Source organism: Molossus molossus, unplaced genomic scaffold (genome assembly GCF_014108415.1).
Source record: "Molossus molossus isolate mMolMol1 unplaced genomic scaffold, mMolMol1.p scaffold_m16_p_24, whole genome shotgun sequence".
NCBI lineage: Eukaryota > Metazoa > Chordata > Mammalia > Chiroptera > Molossidae > Molossus > Molossus molossus.
In genome coordinates, this window is record NW_023425360.1 from 12,914,882 (window position 1) to 12,938,438 (window position 23,557).

Sequence of the window (23,557 nt, forward strand, 5' to 3'; positions counted from 1 at the left end):
TTGATTGGTTGTCTCCCGCACACACACAGACCTCAATTGGGGATCAAACCTGCAACCCAGGTACGTGCCCTTGACCAGGAGTCGAACCTGTGACCCTTTGGTTCATGGGCCGACGCTCTAACCATCCAGCCACACCAGCCAGGGTAGGAGGACTTTTGTGTGTGCGAATTTCTATATTAAATTAGAAAAGAATAATGTTATTTTAGATAATGCCAGCCCAGCCATTGTACTCCTGGGCATTGCTCACAGAGAAATACAAACGTACCTAAGTGAAATCCTGTCCATAAACGTTCACGGCACGTTATTTGTAATAGCCGGTTGGAAGCTGCCCACATGCACACCATGAGGTCAGTGGTTAAACAGACCATGGCTCATCTGTGCTGTGGGATACCACTGAGCAATGGAGAGGACAGACCTGGCCCGGCCAGGGTGGCTCAGTGGACTGAGCATCGTCCCATGGACTGAGAGGTCCCGATTCGATTCCCGGTCAGGGCATATGCCTGGGTTGGGGACTTGATCCCCAGTAGGGGGCGTGTAGAAAGCATCCGATCAATGTATCTCTCTCACATCGATGTTTCTGTCTCTCCCTTCCTCGCTCTTTAAAAAATCAGTGAAAACAGTTTTCAAAAACTGTGCGGATACACAAAAAAGCAGGGTCTCCAGAGAATCACTGTGGAATGAAAAGCTTACGTGTCATGTGGTCCCATGTATTCAACATCCTTGAAATGATGATGTTGTAGAGGAGGCAGGTCAGTGGCTGCCGGGGATGGGAGAGGGAACTGGGTGGGTGTTCAAGGGCACACGGGGGTCCGAGTGGTGGTGGAACCACTCTGTCTTCATGGTATCAACGTCGATCCTGGTTGTGCTATTGAGCCCTAGTTTTGCAAGATGCTCCCGGTGCAGAAAGGGGAGGGTGTACAGGACCTCTCCTTCTTATTTCTTGTAACTGCAGGGGAATCTACAACGATCTCAAAGCAAAGATTTTGATTTTTTTGCCCTGGCCAGTTTGCCTCAGCAATTAGAGTGTTGGCCCCCAGACATAGAGTCAAGGGTTCCATTTCTAGTCAAGGCACGTACCTCAGTTGCAGGTTCGATCCCCAGCCCTGGTTGGGGCCATGCAGAAGGCAACCAATTGATGTGTCTGTCTCACATTGATGGTCCTCTCTCTCTCCCCTCCCCCTCCCACTAAAAAAAAAAAAATTTTTAAATTGATTGATTGATTAATTTATTTATTGTTATCCTCACCCGAGGAGCTTTTTGCATTTTTTGTTCAGGTAGAGTGGGAGGGAGAGAGAGGAAGAGAGAGAGAGAGAAACATCGATGTGAAAGGGACACATCGAGTGGCTGCCACCCGCATGACCCAACCAGGACTGGGGCCAAATTGCAACCGAGGCATGTGCCCTTAGCAGGAACCGAACCCTGGTCTCTCTGGACCGCGGGCCGACGCTCTAACCGCGGAGCCAAACCAGCCAGGGCAGATTTTGATTTTTTAAAAAATTGCCACTGTCCGGGGAGAAAACACTTACGTCCTTTCCAATCAGGTCCTCCTTATTCTCCACGATGCCCCACGGGGCGATCCCGATGGCACAGACCCGGCCTCTGGACTTGGAGGAGTGGTCTTTCAAGGCGTCCCCGACGTGGCTGATGACACCTGTGGGCAGCCATAAGTCACCTTCGTGGGCCCTTTCCCTCCCATCGCATCCTCTTTGTGAACTTCAGGGACCCCTTCTCTGAGCCACTCCATTCGGTGTGGAACCACGGATGAGACATCACGCTCTTCACCATGACCATGAAAAGGAAGTCCACCGCAAGTCTGACTTCACAATAACTAGTCACCGCGCGTTCGCTCTTAGAAAAGAGAAAACAGCCCGGCCAGTGTGGCTCAGAGGGTTCAGCATCGTCCCATGGACTGAGAGGTCCCGGTTCAATTCCCAGTCAGGGCACATGCTGGGTTGTGGGCTTGATCCCCAGTAGGGGGCGTGCAGGAGGCAGCCCATTGATGTTTCTCTCTCACGTCGATGTTTCTCTCTCCTCCTCTCTCTAAAAAATCAACAAAAACCATATTTTTAAAAATACTTCCCTTCTGTCATAAATATTATCAGGATGCAATACATCTGGATTTCTTCAATCTTGGTTATTCTAAAGTTGTTTGGGAACCATGAGTTCTGGGTTGGCGAGTTTATAGCACGGGAGAGGCTCTGCTCTTACCGGTGCTGATGCCCCCGGTGAAGATCCAGGCACCGGTGGTCATGGCGGCCTTGATCAGGCCTTTCCCGAAGACCTGCTTCAGCTTGGGCTGCATCTCAAAGTTCCGGAGGCCCCCGTGCACAGATATCAAGAGCTTGGGGAGTTCGAGCTGCCAGTCTTTCACCATGAGATGGAGCAGCGAATCTGGCTTCGTGTCATAGGACACGCGAATATACTGTAAGAGTGTGTGACGCTGAGCACCTGGTACAAGGGACAGGGCTCGTGTCCAAGAGAGAGCCCTGTGGCCCCGCCCCTCAGGTGCTGGGGTCTCTACATGAGCCTGTGGCCACGTGACGGAAGGGAACTTGGGGAGGGGGGGTCAGATTCAGCAAGTAAAGTCCAGGACGCCCAGTTAAATTTAAATTTCCTATGAACAACAAAAAATGTTGTAGTGTAAGCATGCCCCGTGCAAGATTTGGAACATACTCATACTAAAAAAGTATCTACACCCTGGCCCTTTGGCTCGGCGGTTAGAGCATTGGCCCGCGGACCAGAGAGTCCCGGGTTCGGTTCCTGCTAAGGGCACGTACCTCAGTTGCAGTTTGGCCCCGGCCCTGTTGGGGTCGTGTGGGTGGCAACCAGTCGATGTGTCTCTCTCACGTCGATGTTTCTCTCTCTCTTCCTTTCTCTCTCCCTCCCGCTTTATCTGAAGATTAATGTAAAAAAATAAAAATAAGTAAAAAATAAAAAAGCATCCGTTGTTTTTCTGACATTAACTAGTGTCTGTACTTTGCCTGACAACCCTAATCTTGTAGGATGCAACCCCAAAGCTGGCTCAGCTAGAACCAGGGCCCTGGAGGTTGGACAGGATGTTGTCAGATTGAGTGGGGAATGATAATGAGGATCACTGGCCAACCTTCAGACTTGACCTTCCCCTCAAGGTGAAGAAGAGGTTAACGGCCTTGGCCCCATGACCGGCTTCTCGTGTCCATGAGGATATTGACACTAGGTTCTGGTACTTGGAACACAGAGTTGTATTTGAACGGGTGTTGGACCTCACCGGGGGTGTGGGGTGTTACTCAGCTCGCCGAAAGGGATCGCCATGCGGACACCTCCCCTGGGGGGCTCCCTGCTCAGAGGCAAAGCGGGGAAGTTCTCCGTCTTCTTGGCCAGCTGAACGCAGGCCAGGGAGACTGTGGATGCCGTGCAGAGGGAAGTATTTCCAGACACTCCTAACCCACTTCAGCAGGGTGGAAGGCCCACAGTTAAAAGAAAAAATAACCCCAGACAACCCAAAAAACAAATAACGTAATTTCTCCCTCATCCCTAGAGGTGGGATGATGAATAAGGGCGCAGACTGGGCTAGCGCATCGTCTGTGGGTTCACGGTTCCGGTGTGGGTTTAAGGGAGCAATGCCCAGTTTCTAAACCTCGCGGCCAAGCCCTGGCCGGGTAGTGCAGTGGTTAGAGTGCCGTCCTGCTTCGCCAGGGTGGTGGGTTCGATCCCTAGTCAGGGCACATTCAGGAGTCAGCTGATGACTGAGTGACTAGTGGAACAGCAGCCCTGGCCGGTGTGGCTCAGGTGGTTGGAGCGTTATCCCGTACACCAGAAGGTTGTGGGTTCGATTCCCGTTTGGGGCACATATCTAGGTTTCAGGTTTGGTCCCCAGTCAGGGTATGCGCGGGAGGCAACCAACTGATGTTTCTCTCTCTCTCTCTCTAAAAAAAAAAAAAATTAAATAAGTGGAACAACAAATCAATGTTTCTCTCTCTAAAATAAATAGCCCTGGCCAGTTTGGCTCAGCAGTTGGAGCGTCGGCCTGCAGACTAGAGAGTCCCGGGTTCGGTTCCCGCTAGGGGCACGTACCAAAAAAAATAAAAATAAAATCTAAAATAAATAAATATACAAAAAATGTAAACATCTGAGCATGCAGATATATTTCTGGGATGACTGAGCCCACCCCCGAAAGAACTCCCAGGGGCCTGCACGTGGGGTCTGGGAGGCGGGGTCTCTGACGGGCGTGGGCTGGGTGACATCCTGTCTAAGGCAGTCTTACCATGGCTTTAGTGCAGTACCCCCCACCCTGGAACTCGAGGGTCCCGTAGGCGTCGGTGGGGGAGCTCTGGGTGTGTTTGCCCACAGACCATTTCTCAGGCTGCGTCTCCCCCTCTTTGTGTTCCTCCCCGTTTTTGCCGGATGTCACACTGGGCAGAGGTGGAGTGTGCTGGTTGGTGAGCTGGCCGCAGCAACACCTGTAAACAAAGGCTGAACAGTCTTTCTGCAACGGCCCTTCCCCTGAACAGAGAGACGTAACCTTGCTGACCCAGCTTCTCGGGCAGAAATGGCCCTTTCCCGACCATCAGCACACGTGTGTTTCCACACCAGGCCATGATAAGCACGTTGGATGGTGCCCTTCCTTACTGGACATTTTTTTATTGGGGTGACATTGGTTAATAAAATTATATAGGTTTAGGTGTACAGTTGTACGATACATCATCTGTATATTGTGGTGTGGGCTCGCCACCCCAAGCCAAGTCTTACTGGACGTAGTTGAACCCTTTCTGATGTCTTGAAAATGTCACTGTGGCACCAATTACTGAACATTCTGTGGCAGAATGCAATCATGCCCTCTGGGTAGAGTCATGTTCCAAGGTTTTTCAAAATATTGTTGGGCCCCGGCCGGTTTGGCTCAGTGGTTAGAGTGTCGGCCCATGGACCAATGAGTCGCAGGTTCGATTCCGGTCAAGGGCACGTACCTCGGTTGTGGTTTATCCCTGGCCCTGGTTGGGGTCGTGCGGGAGGCAGCCAGTCAAGGTGTCCCTCTCACATTGATGTTTCTCTCTCTCCCTCCCTCCCACTCTATCTGAAGATAAATAGAAAAAAATGTCCTTGAGTGAGAATTGGGAAAAAAAAAAAATATATATATATATATATATATATATATATATATATATTGAATTCTTCTATTACCTTGTAAAACATTTCTCAATATAAGTAATGTTAAAGTGTATTTCTCGTCCACCTGGTGTGGCTCAGTGGTTGAGTGTTGACCCTGCACCAAGAGGTCGCTGGTTTGATTTCCGGTCAGGGCACATGCCCAGGTTGTGGGCCAAACTCCCAGTGGGGGGCATGCAGGAGGTGACCAATCAGTGTTCTCTGTCATTGATGTTTCTCTCTCTTTCCCTCTCCCTTCCTCTAGCTCTAAAAAATCAATAAAGGAAAAAAGTAAAATAAAATAAAGTGTATTTCTTGCCCGGCTGGTGTGGCTCAGTGATTGAGTGTCGACCCTGCACCAAGAGGTTGCTGGTTCAATTCCCATTCAGGGTACATGCCCAGGTTGTGGGCCAGATCCCCGGTGTGGGGCATGCAGGAGGCAGCCAATCCATGTTCTCTCTCATTGATATTTCTCTCTCTCTCTAAAATCAGTAAAGAAAAAAAAAAGTGTATTTCTTTTGCTGCTCAAGATTTTGATGTCAGATCTATGAATCTTTAGCTGAATCCAAGGTCATGAAGACTTACTCCTGTGTGTTCATCTAAGAGTTTCATAGTTTTCACTCTTACATTTAGGACTTTATCCGTTTCGAGTTCATCGTCATACATGGTGTGAGACAGGAGTCTAAATCCGTTCTTTTGCACATCCACACACGTTTGTGTAGGTGTGAGCGCTTTCATAAAGGTACGTCTAGTTCACATCACCACACAGATCTTTCCTGTGATGGAAACTCCTTTGCATCTGAATGGCATTAGGAAACTCACACAGTTACCCTGGAAATGTGTCTCCAGCCCTCAGCTCTGTGATCTCACTGAGACTCAGGAGCTGGGGTGCGGGGCATCCCCGTGTGAGTTCACAGGAGGGTGAGAGGCGGACTTGGTGGGTTAAGTAGCTCTTTCTCCAGCATGTTGGCCTCTTAACATGGGAACGTATTGGTCCAAGTGACCCCTTGGCTGGTGACTCCTGGGGAAGAGAGTCCGGCCAGCCGTCTTCCCCTCCCACAGACACTAGAGTAACAGCTGCTGGCAGCTGGTGGACCGTGGGGTTTGGATCACGGTCTAACTGTGGCTTCCGATTTACCTGTTAGGGTCTTTAGTGCTGGGAATGATGAAGACACATTCCTGTTTGCAAAAGGTTTTTTCTATCCAAGCTTTCTGTCCCTGGGAGAGAAAGAAGTGGACATTAGACCCAGGTTGTCACCGGAGTTCATTCTTTTCCTTTTGAAAAACGAATATGCCATTGACAGGAAGTCTACCCAAAATATCTGAGCAGGCACCTCCCAACCCCGGAGGGTTTCTGAGTGCCCCGTGCCAGCCCTCTTCAGGCTCAGCCCACTTCTCGGCCTCACAGAAAGCCATTCTTTTTTCTCATGAAAAAGCTAGCATGTGACTGACGCAGTTTCCCAGGGGGTGAGGGGGCGTGGGGGGAGTACTTTGCTTTAGTGTTAACGATTGATTTTTTACAAGTTTACTTAAGAATGTCCTCCATTCAAAATTCCAAGTTACTGCTGAGTGTCCAGAAAGGCTCGCGAATCTTCTGAGGACAAACAAGAGGCACACTTTGCCTGCAGTACTCTTGGGGGTGGGGGCATATCAGGCATGCCCTCAGCGTTCCAGTCTCTCTGTCCCACCCCACCCCTGCTTCCTGTCCTTCATCCCACTGACCCCCCCCCAGAGTCCGCCGCAGCCCTGTGCTGTGAAGGAATAAATGGCCGAGTTTGTGCATTGCCAAGGCTGCTGGGCTCCCATCGGCCAGAGCAGAAGGGAGGCCACCCAGTGGGTGGAGGAGCCTGCAGCTGGAGTGGGGACACTGGAGACGCAGGCCGGGCACCCTCTGCAGGGCCCGGACTTCAGGCCGTAGTAACTGGCAAGCCGGGGACACCTTGAACGCATGAACATGGGCAAAGGGGAGGCAGGCAGGAAGGCTGGAGTGTGGTGGGGGCAGAGGTGTTGGAGGTGCACAACAGCGGGGGAGATGGAGTGGGGTGCAGATTGGCGGTATTTGGTGGGGGTGGAGAGGCAGGCCATGGACCCGATGCCGATGAGGGCGAGGGACCGGGAGGAACCCGTTAATGACCTTGGGTTTCTGACTGGTGGAACAGGGTGGCTGGGCTGCAGTTTACGGAGCTGGGCAGCTGGGGACCAGTGTGGGGAGGAAACGAGCATTCGCCGGGCGCCGGGCTCCAGGCGGCAGCAGAGGCCTCTCCGTGGCTGGTGGCAGGAGTTTGGGACTCAGTGTATAGGTGGCAACTAAAGTCATGGAAATCCCTGGGATGGCTGATGAGCGACCACGCAAAAAGAGAAAGGTGGCTGGGGTCCGAGCCCCAAGGAGCCGAGGACAGGGCTGCGCAGAAAGGCCAGGGACGCGGAGGGCGGACGCGGGGTCGGGGGGCCTCCACGGCCCCTCCGCCAAGGACCAGGTGTCCGTGAGGGGCCATGCCAGCTTGTGGAGGGAGGTCAGAGGCCACTGGGCTAAAAAGCATGGAACTGGGGCTGCCAGAGTTTTTTTGTTTTGTTTTTTTAAGAAAGGAAAGAAGAAACATCTGCTACGAACATGACCGGTTAGCCTTTTACAGACGGTTGCATGGTGGTCACCCACGTGCTCCTTGTCCGGCCTGCTGTGGGCTTTATGCTGATCCCGAGGGAAGGGCCCGAGCAAGGGGACCCCAGCACCAGCCCCGGGAGACGTGTCCTGTGACGGGAGCCGAGACGCCACAAGGAGCCAGGAGAATGTGACGTGCGGGCCCATGTCCACGCAGATGGGCGACCCTCCGGCGAGGGGTTCAGGAGGGAGGGGTTCAGGATGGGGTGAATGTGGCAGAGGGGTGGGTGGAGCCTGGACCACAGGGCGTTGCCACCTCAGAAGTAAGTGGCTTCTAAACATGGGAGCTGGTTCACTGCTCAGCGAGCCTCTGTTTACTCAGTGGCCTTGATTCTTGGGCCAAAATTAACAGCAGGCTGCACAGTGAAATGACTGTGGACCAGTTTAGCCCAAAGAAACCGCCGATCTCCTGTGTCTATTTTGAGCAGACGCCCCACGCTGTCAGCCTGCGGCCGCATGTGGCCCACACGTGGACTCGGTTTGACTCGTTTATACAGAGAATCGCCCCTTATTCACGAAGAGGGAGGGTGTGGGTGAGAATCCTGACTGCTGGCTGCTCCTGGGGAGGGGTGAGGTCCCACACAGCTGCGGGCAGGTGGCTGTGGGTCCCGCCACCTGGGCCTGCCCTTGTCTGTGGCTGCAGGCACCTGTGGGCCAGACACACTCCCGTGCGGAGAGTCGCAGCACCTGCCCACCTGAGCCCGGCACAACCGCCCGCCTCCACGTGCACGGAGGGGTGACACCACAGAGGTCCTCCCACCCCCCGGCTCTGAGGAGGCCCTGGCCCCCGTCAACAGGCCATTTCTGGATTTCAAAAACTTATTATAAAAAGGACAGGGAGCCCTGGCCAGTTTGGCTCAGCAGTTGGAGCATCGGCCTGCGGTCCAGAGAGACCCAGGTTCCGTTCCCGCTAAAGGCGTGTACCTCGGTTGCAGTTTGTCCCCGGCCCTGGTTGGGTCGTGCGGGTGGCAGCCACTCGATGTGTCCCTTTCACGTCGATGTTTCTCTCTCTTCCTCTCTCCCTCCCACTCTACCTGAACAAAAAATGTCCTCCGATAAGGATTAAAAAAAAAAAAGGACAGGGAGTATCTCATTACTACGTTTTTAAAATTGAAATGATTTTTTTCTTTTGATCCTCACTCGAGGATAGTTTTTTATTTATCTTCAGATAGAGTGGGAGGGAGAGAGAGAGAAACATCGACGTGAGAAGGACACATCAGCCGGTTGTCTCCCGCATGACCCCAACCAGGGCCGGGGACGAACCACCACTTAGGTATGTGCCCGTGGCCAGAATCGAACCCGAGACTCATTGGTCCTTGGGCCGACCCTCTAAAGACTGAGCGAACTGGCCAGGGCTGAAATGATATTTTTAAAATATCATGTTAAATAAGTTATAGAATTAATTTCATTCATTTGCTTTGACTTTTGTAAACCCAGCTGCTCCATAGTTTAAAATTACGGCTGCCCCCCTGGCCAGTGTGGCTCAGCGGTTAGAGCGTCAGCCTGCAGACCAGAGTCCTGGGTTTGATTCCAGCCAAGGGCATGTACCTGGATTGAGGTTGGTCCCCGGCCCTGGTTGGGGTCATGTGGGTGACAACCAATGGATGTGTCTCTCTCATATCAATGTTTCTCTCTCTTCCTCCCTCCCTCCTGCTCTATCTGATTATAAATGCAAAAATGTCCTCGAGTAGGATTAAATACACACACACACACACACACATACATATATATGTATATATATTCTCAGATGAAGATTTAAAAAAATAAATACATACATAAAATCAGCCTGCAGGGCAGGCGCACGGGGGCGGGTCTAGAACTGGGGACCGCCCAGCGCGGCCCCAGCAGGTGGGGGCGGAAGGGCCAACGCGGGGCCTTCACCAGGTACAACTTTACCCGCTCACGTGTCACCTTTACAACGACGGACAAACGAGAAAAGACCCCGTTGCCATGATCCCTGACTGTCATGCTTCCCGCCCACCCCTCCCCCGCCACCCCTGCGGAGGTCGCCCACCCCGATGCCCTGTCTCGGGGGGCCCACGGCCTGGGAGAGGCCACCTGCCTTCAGCATCGCCCTTTTCTGGCGGCCTGTCCAGCATAACCGCCCTGGGGGCGAGCTACAGGACCCGCTGTCCTTGCCACGTGTGCGCTGAGAACACGCCAGGAGGGTGGGAGCCCACCAGAGGGGGTGGGGGCAGAGGCGGAGACCCCAGAGCTGGGGAGGGGAGCACGGGACTGACATTAGCTTGTTTTCTTAGCGTAAATCCATCCTTCCCCCCACGTGATGGCAGATGAAGACCCAGTTTCTAGAAATTCTAGGCGGTGCTCCCCATAGTAGCCTATACATGTGTGGGGGCAGTGGACCAATCTGTTCCGCACCCTGGTTACCCCTCCTGGATGCTGCCACTGACTTCAGGACTGATAGCAGAGCTAGAAAAAGGGGGTGTCAGGTGTCAGATGAACAGACCCCTATGCCCACCGGCATGACTGCTACTGTCTTTTTTATGGAGGTGTCAAGACACTGAACCCTATTTATGTCTAGGTGATTGGGGGGATTGTTCCCCTTATTCCTCTGGGTGAAGGCTTCTTCTTCCCAGGTCCAGGATTTACACACACACACACACACACACACACACACAAATTATAGGACATCTTGAAAACATTTTCAACCAACGCAAAAGAGAATTTTCTAAATATATCTGATGCCCCCAGAGGATTATAAATGAAGAGAAAGTGAACAGAGATGCCACAGAAAATGCCCCCGTGTCTGTCTTGTACTCATCAGCTTCCCAAAGCAAATCAGGGAGGTTGCCAAGAGCCAACCCAAAGCACATTCCACACTTCTCCTAGGAGAGGACCAATACTATGCAGACAATTATGGGGACACTCAGCAGCGGCTACATACACTGCAGGGAGTGGCCTACTGAAGCTGCAAACCTCGCTGCAAGGCCATGAGCTAGAACTGCTGCTAATTTGCAGAATGATATTTGGTGAACATTCCAGAAGGCAATCCTCCCGTAAAAATCAAACCCGTGCTATTTCAGTCGGCCCCGGGAGAGGCCGTCTCCTGTCTTAGTTCCTCGCTGAGTATGTCACTCACACAGCAATCTGTCTCGTCTTTCTTCCCCCACCTCACCTCGCCTCTGTCCTCGCTCCCTGTCCCTGCTCAACCCCTGAACAGTTCCTCTAAATATTTTCATTCTTCCCCACCTCCCGCCAGTTCGGCTAACTTTTTGCTTAAGGTTTAAAAAAAAGATAAATATCCTGGTAACGGAAAGAAAACGAGACAGTTTCAGAACATTATTAAAGCAAAAGGGAGAAGAGGAAATGTTCTCAGAAACCATCCCCACGTGGCCTCCTCCTGAAGTAACAACGGGCAGCCTGTCCGTGTGTCCCTGGGCTTTGCCTGCGACTAGATTGCGTGTGTGTGTGTGTGTGTGTGTGTGTGTGAGTGATGGGAATAGGGCCTTCTGCACATGGCCACAGTGCAGTCGCTATCACTTCAGAAGTGACTGCACTGTGTTTCACTCTGGGGATGGCCCACGACATTAGCTCGGCTCCCTGTGTCTCCCTGTGTGCGCGATGCTGTGTGAATTTGGGCCTGCCTCCAAGATGATCTCCTTATGGACCCCTAGGCGTGGGATTTCTCCCCTCCCGTTCCCACTCCCACCGACACAGAGCACGAAGCTGGACGTCCCCCTGGAGCCCTGTGTAGCATAACCCACCTTTGCCCTGAGGTTTTAATTAATAGTTAAAATATCAGATGATAGCCCAGCGGGTGTGGCTCAGTGGGTGAGCATCGGCCCATGCACCAAGAGGTCGCCGGTTTGATTCCCGGGCAGGGCACGTGCCCAGGTTGTGGGCCTGATCCCTAGTGGGGGGCGTGCAGGAGGCGGCCAGTCGATGTTCTTTCTCATCGATGTTTCTATCTCTCTCTCCCTCCCTCTTCCTTTCTGTCTCTAGCATCAATAGAGAAAAAAATGTGAAAAAGTATCAGCTGATAAAGACTTGCAGGTCTGAACGCCTCCCTCCCGAAGGACTCGGAGTCTCCTAGCTTCTCAGGCACACTCCCCGGGAAGCCAAGGACCGAGGTAAGGTGCTAAGGGTGACAGGCAAGGAGCCCGAGCCCTGAAGCTGGGCCTTTGGAAGCCAGCCCTAGGGAGCCTCGGCTTGATGGAGCAAGGTGGTGGTGGGCTGGCACAGGCCTTGTCCCTCAGGGATCATCCTGGCACCCCCTTGACTGTGCACAGCTCTCTGGGCCACCCCCACAGGGCCCCGTGCAGACGGCCTCATCAGAAAGAAGCTAGAGGTCTGAGGAGACAGATCCACACAGAGCGTGGCCGCACCTGAGCTTACCTGCGGCCGTTGCAGGGCGGGGAGGGTGCAGCCTGGCCTCCTCAGCCTCCTCCTTGGTTTGGGTGGGAAGCTGCTGAGGAGGACCCTCCCTTTAAGAGAAGTCCACGTGAGGGGTGTGTGAGCCCTCATGATCCCAGGGAGGCGACGGCCCCATGACCTCCCTCCCAGGCCACCCGAGGAACGCCAGCCCCATGCTTCAGGCCGCTCCACGTGGCCCCATGAAAGCCAGCCCCATGCTTCAGGCCGCTCCACGTGGCCCCATGAAAGCCAGCCCCACGCTTCAGGCCGCTCCACGTGGTCCCATGAAAGCCAGCCCCATGCTTCAGGCCGCTCCACGTGGCCCCATGAAAGCTGCCGTGGGATCTGAGAGAGGAGAGGGGGCCGCATCGTCCCCTTTGCAGTGACCTCCCCCCTCTTCCGGCCAGTCCTTCCCTGCTAGAAATGTCAGCGTGGTTTGCATAATTGAGGCGGCTGGAATAATCGGTCCTTCAGAGGTCTCTCCCGAGGCGGCCGTGTCTGGGCCCTGGGGAGCTAGGAGAAGGCGGCACTTGACATTAATCTTCCCTGATTCTTTTCCAAGTCACCTGAGGCTGGGTCAGAGGTCAAGGTGAACACCACCCAATGCCATTCTCATTCAGGTGTCCCGGCCCCCTTCCTGGGGAGGAGCTGTGGGCTTGCGGAGCTGGGAGCTGCCCAAACCACCCACGGGTGCAGGTGGGTCGCAGAGGGCTGCCTCCCCACCCCAAGCCCCACTCAAGACAGGGTCGAGCCTCAGGGTGGGAGCCAGGAGGCTCCGTGGGCACGCAGCCCAGGGCTCCTCCCTTGGCTTCATGCTTCGCTGTCTTAAACCCTAATGCTGTTCTAACAGGGGGCCAGCATTTTTACTTTTCACTGGACCCAGCACATCTTGTGACTGAAACGGCTCCGGCTTCAAACCAAAGGCGTCTGCAGCGGCCGCGGGGGCCAGAGCGTGCAGGGCGGACCCGTGCGTCAGAGCCTGGCTGGGCCTCGGTCCCTGAGGGTGGAATGTGGCTCAGACGTCCCAGCCTGGTGTGGTGCTGCTTGGGCAGGGCCATCTCCCCGCTGTGGACTGTGATCGGGGCCCCTGGCAGCTTGGCAGGACCCCTGTTCGAGGCTCTGCCTTGAGGTTGAGCCAGACTGCAATGGGCCACCCCCTGCCCGCCCCGGGCTCACCCTTCAGCTCTGTCCAGCTGAGAGGTCCTGGGCAGTGGGGCTCTCGCCACTTTGGGTCACCTGGCAGGAGGACCCTGAAAGGCCATTCTCTGGACCTGCTCTGTCCACACCCCACCGGGTGAGCCAGGGTCCTGCCAGCTCAGCTCTCTGCTGCCCCCACCTGGCCACTCCAGAACCATCCTGCCCGACAGCTGATTTGCCTGCTTCCTAAAAAACAAATCACCTGAGCCCTGGCCAGCGGTTGGAGCATCAGCATGCAGACCAGAGAGTCCCGGGATCAGTTCCCACTAGGGGCATGTACCATAAAAAATAAAAAAAAACACAAATTGCTATTTGGCTGTTTTTGACCGACATAGATGGGAATTTTTTAATGGTTCAGCCTCATGCCATTGATTAGAAGTGTTTCGTAGAAGTATAGAGACAAGGACTAAAGGGAGGGTATAAGGGACGGCCCACAGTCTCAGCCCATGCCCAGGGAGAGCCCAGAGGTTTGCATGGCAACTGGCGGCCTGTGGGAGTGAGCGGGGCACAGCAGGAAAGGCCCTGTGGTCCCCCAGGACCAGGGAGGACAAGGAGGGAGGTGGGCTCAGGGTGCACTCAGGGCGGGCCGGCGGCAGGGCCAGTCCCTAGAGACAGGCGAGGTGGCCCAGGGAAGGGACAGAAGGGCCCTGTCATGTCCAGTCAGCCACTGTCCTTGCTGCTCCTCCTGAGGACAGATGAGGCCGGGTGCCGACACCTGTGTGTGGTGCCCCCGTCCCAGAGGTCGCAGAACACGGCAGAGTGAGTGAGGGTAATGCCCTAGGCTCCAACAGGTCAACTCGGAAGAGGGGACAGAACACAGGAAATTCAGTCAATGGAGGCTCTTGGGGGGACACTTTCAGGCTCTACAGGTCTCTGAGCCTCAGTTTTTCCAACAGTGATTTGGGCACCAAAGCCTCCTCCAGGTCACGGGCAGGGCTGGCCTTCAGCAGGGTGCATTCCCAGATGGCGAAAGGTCAGGAAGCTGCCCCGCCTCGCCCCTGGGACCTGGCACAGGCCTGGCACCTGACATTTCCCCCGCGACGCTGCTGTTTACAGGGTCCTGGTAAGAAGCGACTGCGATGACAGAAAATGATGGTGTTGTGATTGCTGGTGTCGTCTGGAGGGGTCCAGGAGGGGGAGCGTGTATGTGCATGTATGTGTGTGTGCACACGAGCGTGGGGGGACCAGTGAGAGGACACGGGGTCCCCCGCTGCTCACACCCCAACACCAGGCTCAGCCCATCTCCCTCCTCGCTCCTCCCTGGGCTCACCGTGAGTTTAGGTCTCCGTCTCTATTAGTCTCCCAACATCCTAAAATGATGGCTTGTCCCTAAGCAGTTGCGTGAGATGTGAATCGTTGGAATGCCTCCCGGCTCCCGGTAACCCCGAGTGATGCCCTTGGCGGGCTTAGCGGGCAGGCCTGCTTCCCTACTTCCCGGGCTCAAGGTCTTACCACGGCCATGAATCACATGAGAGCAGGTATTAGGGAGCATTAACCCCGCCAGCTGCCGCACCGTCCTGGGCCATTACACGGATTACCTGGTCCCGGGATCGCACAGCCTGGGGCTGCAGGGGCTCCAGGACCCCCACGGCCCCACCTGCACACGCTCTCCCCACCCCTCTGTGCTCCCTCCCTCTGACCTTCCAGCTGGACGGTCCTCCATCTCCCCGAGGAAGTCCGCTGCCCTTTCCCACGGGCCCTGCGTGGGATCACTCCAGTGACCACCAGGCAAGCATGCCAGGGACGCTGTCCAGCTCGGGCCAACGGGGCCCCAGCAGGCTCCGGGAAGCCCGTAAGGCCCACAGGGCAAGGCAGGTGCCAGCCCCAGGCCCCCTGTAGGGTGGGCGGGAGGCTCAAAGCAGCCTTAGCAGGGGGCTTCTCTGCCCAACCTGAGGCAACTGGTCAAACAACACACACTGACTGAGAAGGAAGCTCGGAGAGCCCAGGGCCAGGACACTCTCGTATGGCTTACTTTAAAAATGTTAAACCAGCCCAGCCAGTGTGGCCCAGTGGTTGAGCGTCGATTCATGCACTAGGAGGTCGCCGGTTCGATTCTCAGTCAGGGCACATGCCCAGGTTGTGGGCCTGATCCCCAGTGGGGGGCATGCAGGAGGCGGCCAGTCGATGTTCTCGCTCATCAATGTTTCTATCTCTCTCTCTTCCTCTCCCTTCCTGTCTCTCTAAAATCAATTTTAAAAAAAAGTGTTAAAACATACTCTGGCTGGTTTGGCTTAGCGGTTAGAGCATCAGCCCACAGACCAAGGGGTCAAGGTTTCAATTCCAGTCAAGGGCACATACCTGGGTTGCAGGTTCAGCCCTGGTACAGGTAGGTCATGCGGGAGGCAACCAATTGATGTGTTTTTCTCTCATCAATGTTTCTATCTCTCTCTCCCTCTCCCTTTCTCTCTCTCTAAATCAATAAAAATATATATATATTTTAAAAGGTGTTAAAACACTTTTAAATTTATGAAAACATCATTTTGATTGCAAAACCATAGACAAGGCTAATACAATAGCTAAGTGAGGACCCACAACCCTGTTGTCATAAGTAGTATGACTTTCTATATGTGCTTCATATTTTTCTCTCTTTAACACTGGCCGGTGTGGCTCGGTGGACTGAGCATTGTCCCACGGACTGAGGTCCCGGATGGATTCCTGGTCAGGGCACATGCCCGGGTTTCAGGCTCCATCCCCAGTGGGGCGTGCAGGAGGCAGCCGACCGATGTTTCTCTTTAATTGGTGTTTCCATCTCTCTCTCCCTTCCTCTCTCTCTAAAGAACCAATAAAAACATATTATAAAAATGAAAGTAAGGGAGGGGAAAAGAGAGAAAGAAAACATTACAGATACAGCTAACCACCTCCACCTTGAGGAAATATATGCATCTATGTAGTATTTTCTTCTGTTTTATTTATTTATTTTTCTTTATTGATTTTAAAGAGAGAGGAGGGGAGAGGGAGGAGAGATAGAAACATCGATGCGAGAAAATATCCACTGGCTGCCTCCTGTATGCCCCCACTGGGGATTTGGCCCACAACCTGGGCATGTGCCCTGACCGGGAATTGAACCAGTTACCTCTTGGTGCAGGGTCGACGCTCAACCACTGAGTCACACCAGCCGGGCCTTTTCTTGTGTTTTAAATTGCATATAAAGAGTGCCCTTTGAGGACTTGCTTTTTTTTGTTTGTTTAATCCTCACCCGAGGACATTTTTGCACTCATCTTCAGACAGAGAGGGAGGAAGAGAGAGAGAAACAATGACGAGAGAGAGAGAGAAACATTGATGTAAGAGAGACACATCGAGTGGCCGCCACCCACACGACCCCAACCGGGGCCAGGGACAAACCGCAACCAAGGTACGTGCCCTTAGCGGGAACCGAACCCAGGACTCTCTGGTCTGCAGGCCGACGCTCTAACCGCTGAGCCAAACCGGCCAGGGCGGGGCTTGCTTTTTTAATTCAACAGTTAATTTGTACGCCTTGATTTATCCATTGTAACAGCTATATCATATTCCATTGTTCAAATAAACCAAAGCTTATTCCTACCCCATAGACGGGCCATGTGGTTCTTTCTGGTTTTCGACAGCACGCAATCCGAGGTGAGCCTGTGTATACATTTCCCTGCGCACCAGGGCTAGGGTTGTTCTAGACCGCCGGGCTGCACTGTGATTTAATTTTGCTCAGGACCTTAATCACGGGCTCCAAACTTTATCTGAATGTTTTTGCAAGACAAAATGTGGACGGGATGAAAGTGCTAGACGAGCAATCAGAACACGTTGTCCATCTCGCGCACGGCTTCATGGGGGTTTCCCTGGAAGAGAGACCATGCGAGCGGCCAGGTGAGGACGGAGCGCCAGGACCAGGGCCCACGGGGTTGTGGTCATCACCTGACATCCGTGCTTGGCTCCGCTGTCTGTGTAAGACCACAGGGAGAGCGTCAGGGGGGACCATCGAGGGGACCCTTGCAAGCCTGTGCAAAGGGGGGCTTGTGCCGGCTTCTTTTCACACAGGGTCAGCTGGTGTGTCAGCCCACACTGAGCAGCGGGTGTGGCCCTGGTTAGGAAACGGAGTCCTGGCTCTGAGCTAGTGACGTCGGAGAGCCGAGGACCAGGAGGCACAATGAGGACGGCCCCCTTGCCACCGTGTGGCTTTCTGGGTGTTTCTTAGCACTTCCTTAAAACATGGCTTCCTCCCTGGCCGGTTTGGCTCAGCGGTTAGAGCGTCGGCCTGTGGTCTGGAGAGACCCGGGTTCGGTTCCCGCTGAGGGCACGTACCTCGGTTGCAGTTTGTCCCCGGCCCTGGTTGGGTCGAGCTGGTGGCAGCCACTTGATGTGTCCCGTTCACGTCGATCTCTCTCTCTCCCTCCCACTCTATCTGAACAAAAAATGGAAAAATGTCCTTGGTGAGGATAAAAAAAACAAAAAACATGGCTTCCTTCAAAGCCCAGGTGGCGGCTGTCTTTCTTTGATCAGCAATTTTGCTTCTTAGCTTGAGGGCTACCACCTAGAGGCTTCCGGGCAAACTCCGTCATGAAGACTTTTAACTGTGAGCCGCTTTTGTAGGGGTTTGGCAGAGGCTCCTCGCAAGAGGGGGTCATCCTTGCCCTTCGACTTGAAGTGATGGGCGCCGGTGAGGGTTGGTGGTGAGTGTGCGCGTCCAGATGGGTGCTGGTTCCCCTCCTGACCAGTGTCCATCTCCACCCTCCTGCAGACCCATTGCAGTTTTGGTTCCCAACCCCTCCCCTCCTCAGCACAAGGCGGGATACCAGGCACAGGTCAAGGGAGACATCAAGGTCAAGAGCAACAAAAGCCTGTTCTTTCTAAGAGTTGATCAGGGAGGGCTGGCTTCATTTGGGGAGGAGGGGGTCTTGTGAAGCTTCGTTTCTGCCCGGTGCTGCGGTCGGTGGGCTGGCGAATGTTGGTTTACACAGAACACGGGTGTGCATGGTCTCTGCAAAGCACGCTGACTATCACCCGAGCACACGAAAGCAGACACGCTCCACTGAGCTGCTCCACGGAGCCCCAGCGGATGGGGCTTTTCTGTTCTTGAAACCGGGGTGAGTTTTACTGCCTTACTTAATAAGGTCTTCGTGTCATCTGCTTGCATTTTCAGGCTCACAGATGTCAGAGATGTGCAGAACACGGGGTCCCACACCGACCCCCCCTGTTCTAGCCCAGTGAATGGCCTGCCTCATGCTGCTTCCTGCTCTGGTCCTGGTCCCGGGCACTGCCCCTTTGCTGTGCGGCCCAGGTGAGTGCCTGGGAGACACACCATCCTGTCTGGTCCTGGTCCTGGGCACTGCCCCTTGCTGTGCGGCCCAGGTGAGCACCTGGGAGACACACCATCCTGTCTGGTCCTGGTCCTGGGCACTGCCCCTTGCTGTGCGGCCCAGGTGAGCGCCTGGGAGACACACCATCCTGTCTGGTCCTGGTCCTGGGCACTGCCCCTTGCTGTGCGGCCCAGGTAAGTGCCTGGGAGACACACCATCCTGTCTGGTCCCGGGCACTGCCCCTTGCTGTGCGGCCCAGGTGAGCACCTGGGAGACACACCATCCTGTCTGGTCCTGGTCCCGGGCACTGCCCCCTTGCTGTGCGGCCCAGGTGAGCGCCTGGGAGACACACCATCCTGTCTGGTCTGGTCCTGGGCACTGCCCCTTGCTGTGCGGCCCAGGTGAGCGCCTGGGAGACACACCATCCTGTCTGGTCCTGGTCCTGGGCACTGCCCCTTGCTGTGCGGCCCAGGTGAGTGCCTGGGAGACACACCATCCTCTCTGGTCTGGTCCTGGGCACTGCCCCTTGCTGTGCGGCCCAGGTGAGCACCTGGGAGACACACCATCCTGTCTGGTCCTGGTCCTGGGCACTGCCCCTTGCTGTGCGGCCCAGGTGAGTGCCTGGGAGACACACCATCCTGTCTGGTCCTGGTCCCGGGCTCTGCCCCTTGCTGTGCGGCCCAGGTGAGTGCCTGGGAGACACACCATCCTGTCTGGTCCCGGGCACTGCCCCTTGCTGTGCGGCCCAGGTGAGCGCCTGGGAGACACACCATCCTGTCTGGTCCCGGGCACTGCCCCTTGCTGTGCGGCCCAGGTGAGCGCCTGGGAGACACACCATCTTCTCTGGTCCCGGGCACTGCCCCTTGCTGTGCGGCCCAGGTGAGCGCCTGGGAGACACACCATCCTCTCTGGTCCCGGGCTCTGCCCCCTTGCTGTGCGGCCCAGGTGAGCGCCTGGGAGACACACCATCCTCTCTGGTCCTGGGCACTGCCCCCTTGCTGTGCGGCCCAGGTGAGCGCCAGGGAGACACACCATCCTGTCTGGTCCTGGTCCCGGGCACTGCCCCTTGCTGTGCGGCCCAGGTGAGAGCCTGGGAGACACACCATCCTCTCTGGTCTGGTCCTGGTCACTGCCCCTTGCTGTGCGGCCCAGGTGAGCGCCTGGGAGACACACCATCCTCTCTGGTCCTGGTCCCGGGCTCTGCCCCTTGCTGTGCGGCCCAGGTGAGCGCCTGGGAGACACACCATCCTCTCTGGTCCCGGGCACTGCCCCTTGCTGTGCGGCCCAGGTGAGCGCCTGGGAGACACACCATCCTCTCTGGTCCCGGGCTCTGCCCCCTTGCTGTGCGGCCCAGGTGAGCGCCTGGGAGACACACCATCCTCTCTGGTCCTGGGCACTGCCCCCTTGCTGTGCGGCCCAGGTGAGCGCCTGGGAGACACACCATCCTGTCTGGTCCTGGTCCCGGGCACTGCCCCTTGCTGTGCGGCCCAGGTGAGAGCCTGGGAGACACACCATCCTCTCTGGTCTGGTCCTGGTCACTGCCCCTTGCTGTGCGGCCCAGGTGAGCGCCTGGGAGACACACCATCCTCTCTGGTCCTGGTCCCGGGCTCTGCCCCTTGCTGTGCGGCCCAGGTGAGCACCTGGGAGACACACCATCCTCTCTGGTCCCGGGCACTGCCCCCTTGCTGTGCGGCCCAGGTGAGCACCTGGGAGACACACCATCCTCTCTGGTCCCGGGCACTGCCCCTTGCTGTGCGGCCCAGGTGAGCACCTGGGAGACACACCATCCTCTCTGGTCCCGGGCACTGCCCCTTGCTGTGCAGCCCAGGTGAGCGCCTGGGAGACACACCATCCTCTCTGGTCCTGGTCCCGGGCACTGCCCCTTGCTGTGCGGCCCAGGTGAGCGCCTGGGAGACACACCATCCTCTCTGGTCCTGGTCCCGGGCACTGCCCCTTGCTGTGCGGCCCAGGTGAGCGCCTGGGAGACACACCATCCTGTCTGGTCCGCACCGCCTGCTCCTGCTCCTGGTCTGCCGGCATCTTTGCAGCCTCCCCACCTTCTACGCGCAGTGGGCAGCACCCCACCTGGGAGAAGCAGAGATCCCCATGGAGCCCTGGGGCTCACCCAGTGACGGGGTGTCCAGAGGCCTCGGGGTGCCTGGGCTGGACTCCTGGTGGCCTGGCCAGACCCTGCGCTCAGCGGGGACGAGCAAACCTAGGTTCCGCCAGCACATCTTTGCAGACCTGTTGGGTTTGTGGGGGCGCGGCCGGCACGTCACCTTCCCCACAATTTGCTCGGAGTCCTAGGACCTGCCCCTCCCCAGGTGCCCAGAGGTGATCCTGATCCTCCAGGAGGGCCCCCCAGCCCACACAGAGCTCCCCCAGACATACGGCAGAGAGCAATGAGAGGCACGGGTCCAGCGGCGGGGAGCTAGGGGGAGGTCTCATTGTAGGGGAAGGGAGCACAAAACCCCATAACTCTGGGGCTGGGGGGCACCACATGGCCAGAGGATTGATACAGCTCACACCCCGAATGCGTCCGGTGTGGGCCACGGGCTCTGTCTGTGAGGCCGGGAGCAACAAATGTCCGTCACACAGCAGGAAAGGGGGACACCTTTTGAGAAGGGGTGCAGCTGCAGGAGCTCTGAAGGCATGACACCCTGTCCCCACCCGCCACAGTCGGCGGACGCAGGAGCTCACCGACCAGCACCCCCAGACGATGGAGCTGGAGACCCGAGTCCTCCGTCCTGGCTGCTCACTCACCTTCTGCGACCCCGACGTGGAGCTCTTGAGCGAGCCCCGCTTGAAGGAGCTGCTCGCCTTCCTCTGGGAGCCCATGGCCCTGCCTCCTGCGCCCTGGTGGGCAGAGGCAGAGCCCCCAAGGGGCAGCCCCCGGCCGGTGAGGGGCCCAGGGCCTGCGACAAGGCCAGCTGCAGCTGGGTCAGCCCCCAGGAGCTGTGCTGGCCTCCCCTGCTGACTCCGGTCCTTCTATAACATCTGCAATCAGCCTTAATCCCTCCATCCCCCAAAGGTTTATAGGGGCAGATTTAGCAAATGGCGATTGAAAGTAAATCTACTTTGAGAAAGTGGTGGCTGCCCAGGGTGGTCAAATGGGAGGATTTGGGTCTCCAGAGAGGCACATCTCCAGGGCAGACAAGCCCACAGCTGGCGTGGGAGGCCCCCGTGCCCACTGGAGCACCCGCCAAGCAGCATCAAGGCCCACTCGGCCCATAGCTTCCTCCTCCCGCTGCCGGCGTGATGCCCGCTGGCCACGTGGAGGCGAAGGGGCAGCATGGACCTCTTTTATCTTGCTGTGTTGGGTTGCCCTGATTTCTACTGGGGTGCCCGCTGTGCCCTCCTATGAAAGGACTCAGGCCCTGGCCAGTTTGGCTCAGCGGTTGGAGTGTCAGCCTGCGGTTCAGAGAAAGGACTCAGTTCCTTCAGGGAGCAGGTCCCAGAGCTTGGCGGTCACTGTGCTGTGGGCACAGGACAGGTGCTTCCTGTGGAGCCGCTCGGGCAGCCACAGCCTGAGGTCCACATGGAGCTGGCCTTCCTCTTTCCCTTGGGGACCGGTGTCACCTGCCTGAGTCTCAGGACAGTGGTGTGGTCCCGTGGTCCTAAGTGAATATTGCAAGACGGGCAGTAAACAATGGAACAAGATAAGCTGCCGGGACCCACACAGCACTTGAGCAGGACTCTGCCTAGGTGTCCGGCTTCTTGGCCCAGGAGGCTGCTCCACCCTGGACACATGACCTGCCCGTCTTGGGGTCTGGCTTAGGAGCCCGGGGAACCCCACCTGCAGCCCCTCCTGACACAGAAGAGAAGCTGGCCAGGTGCAGCCAGCCCCTTGCTCTCACCCCACCTCTCACCACCCCCTCCTGTCATTCCACAGGTGGATTTTGAGCCTGTACTGTGGGCCCTGCTCTGGGTACACCAGATGCCGGGTCACAGCAGGCGAGCAGGCGGGTGAGAATTCCTGCCCCCTTGCAGCGCCTCCTGGGAACACCCTGCAGGCTGGCCCCTGAGTCGTCACTTTGCTGGGGGCCCAAGCAGGTGTTTCTAGAAGAAAAGGCGCCTGGAAGGCAGAGACGCACTTTTCGAGCGGAAGCAGCTCTCCGGAGGCACCAGCTTCCTGAGTGTGGCACCAGCTTCTCCTGGCCCCTGTGAAGACGGGAACACGCACCCTGCCCCCGTTTCTCAGGATGAGTGGTCCGCGATGTTCGGGAAGATGTGATAAGCTACAAGAGTGACTGGAGCCCTGAGGTCGCCCGTGGGTGGCTCCTCACATCGAGACTGGCACCGAGCGCTGTAAGAAGCCCGTGGCCTCTGCTCGTCCCTCGGGCACCCACGGCAACCGGGAAGCGAGTTCAATGCGAGGACGCGCCTGGCGACACCCAGAGCAGGGCCACCTGTCTCTTGTCCCATGTCGGGCAGGTGCGCGGCCAGATGGGCCATGGGGATGACTAAGTCCCTCTGCCCCCAGGTCGCTCTCCGGGACAGGTGACGCTGCCCAGCTTCCATTTAGGGGCTCAGCTCTGACCTGGACCGGCACCCTTGCCTTTAATCCCTATTTCGGATGCTCCAAAATCAGGACGCCTAAGCCTGGGGATGGGCAAGCGTAATGACATTTGGGCTTAGTGTGAAGTTAATTCTCCCCACTCTGGGGTCTGGAGACACCCGGCAAGTGCAGATGGCCTGTGTGATGAGACCTCCAGGCCCCTCTGCGCAGGAGGCCCCAGGCTGTTCCCTGTTCGGAGCAGCCTGCTCCCAGCTCCAGGCGGAACTCTCCTGCTGACTCCCCCAGGGCCTTGACCTTTTCACTGGGTGTTGCCACCAGGAGTCTTTTTCTTCGTTGGTCCCAAGCCTCCCCCCCCCCCCCCCATGCCTTTCTGCTTTCTGACAACTAAGGAGTCTACTTTTAAGGGGCAGACGACAAGTCTAT

At 56.3% G+C, this 23,557-nt stretch overlaps 1 protein-coding gene across 1 annotated transcript in view; it reads right to left on the reverse strand.

Moving 5' to 3' along the window:
- The window catches only part of TRPM1 (transient receptor potential cation channel subfamily M member 1), a 56,429-nt gene extending 34,865 nt beyond the window's left edge, over positions 1 to 21,564 (reverse strand). Inside the window, exons 1-5 of the mRNA XM_036277859.1 lie at positions 21,379 to 21,564; positions 6,260 to 6,339; positions 4,244 to 4,439; positions 2,209 to 2,422; positions 1,527 to 1,651 (exon numbers count right to left, since the gene is read on the reverse strand). Coding sequence (XP_036133752.1) covers positions 1,527 to 1,651; positions 2,209 to 2,422; positions 4,244 to 4,439; positions 6,260 to 6,339; positions 21,379 to 21,453 — 690 coding nt within the window. The 5' untranslated portion in view covers positions 21,454 to 21,564. The remainder of the gene's footprint in view (positions 1 to 1,526; positions 1,652 to 2,208; positions 2,423 to 4,243; positions 4,440 to 6,259; positions 6,340 to 21,378) is intronic.
- Between the last annotated feature and the right edge of the window lie 1,993 nt (positions 21,565 to 23,557).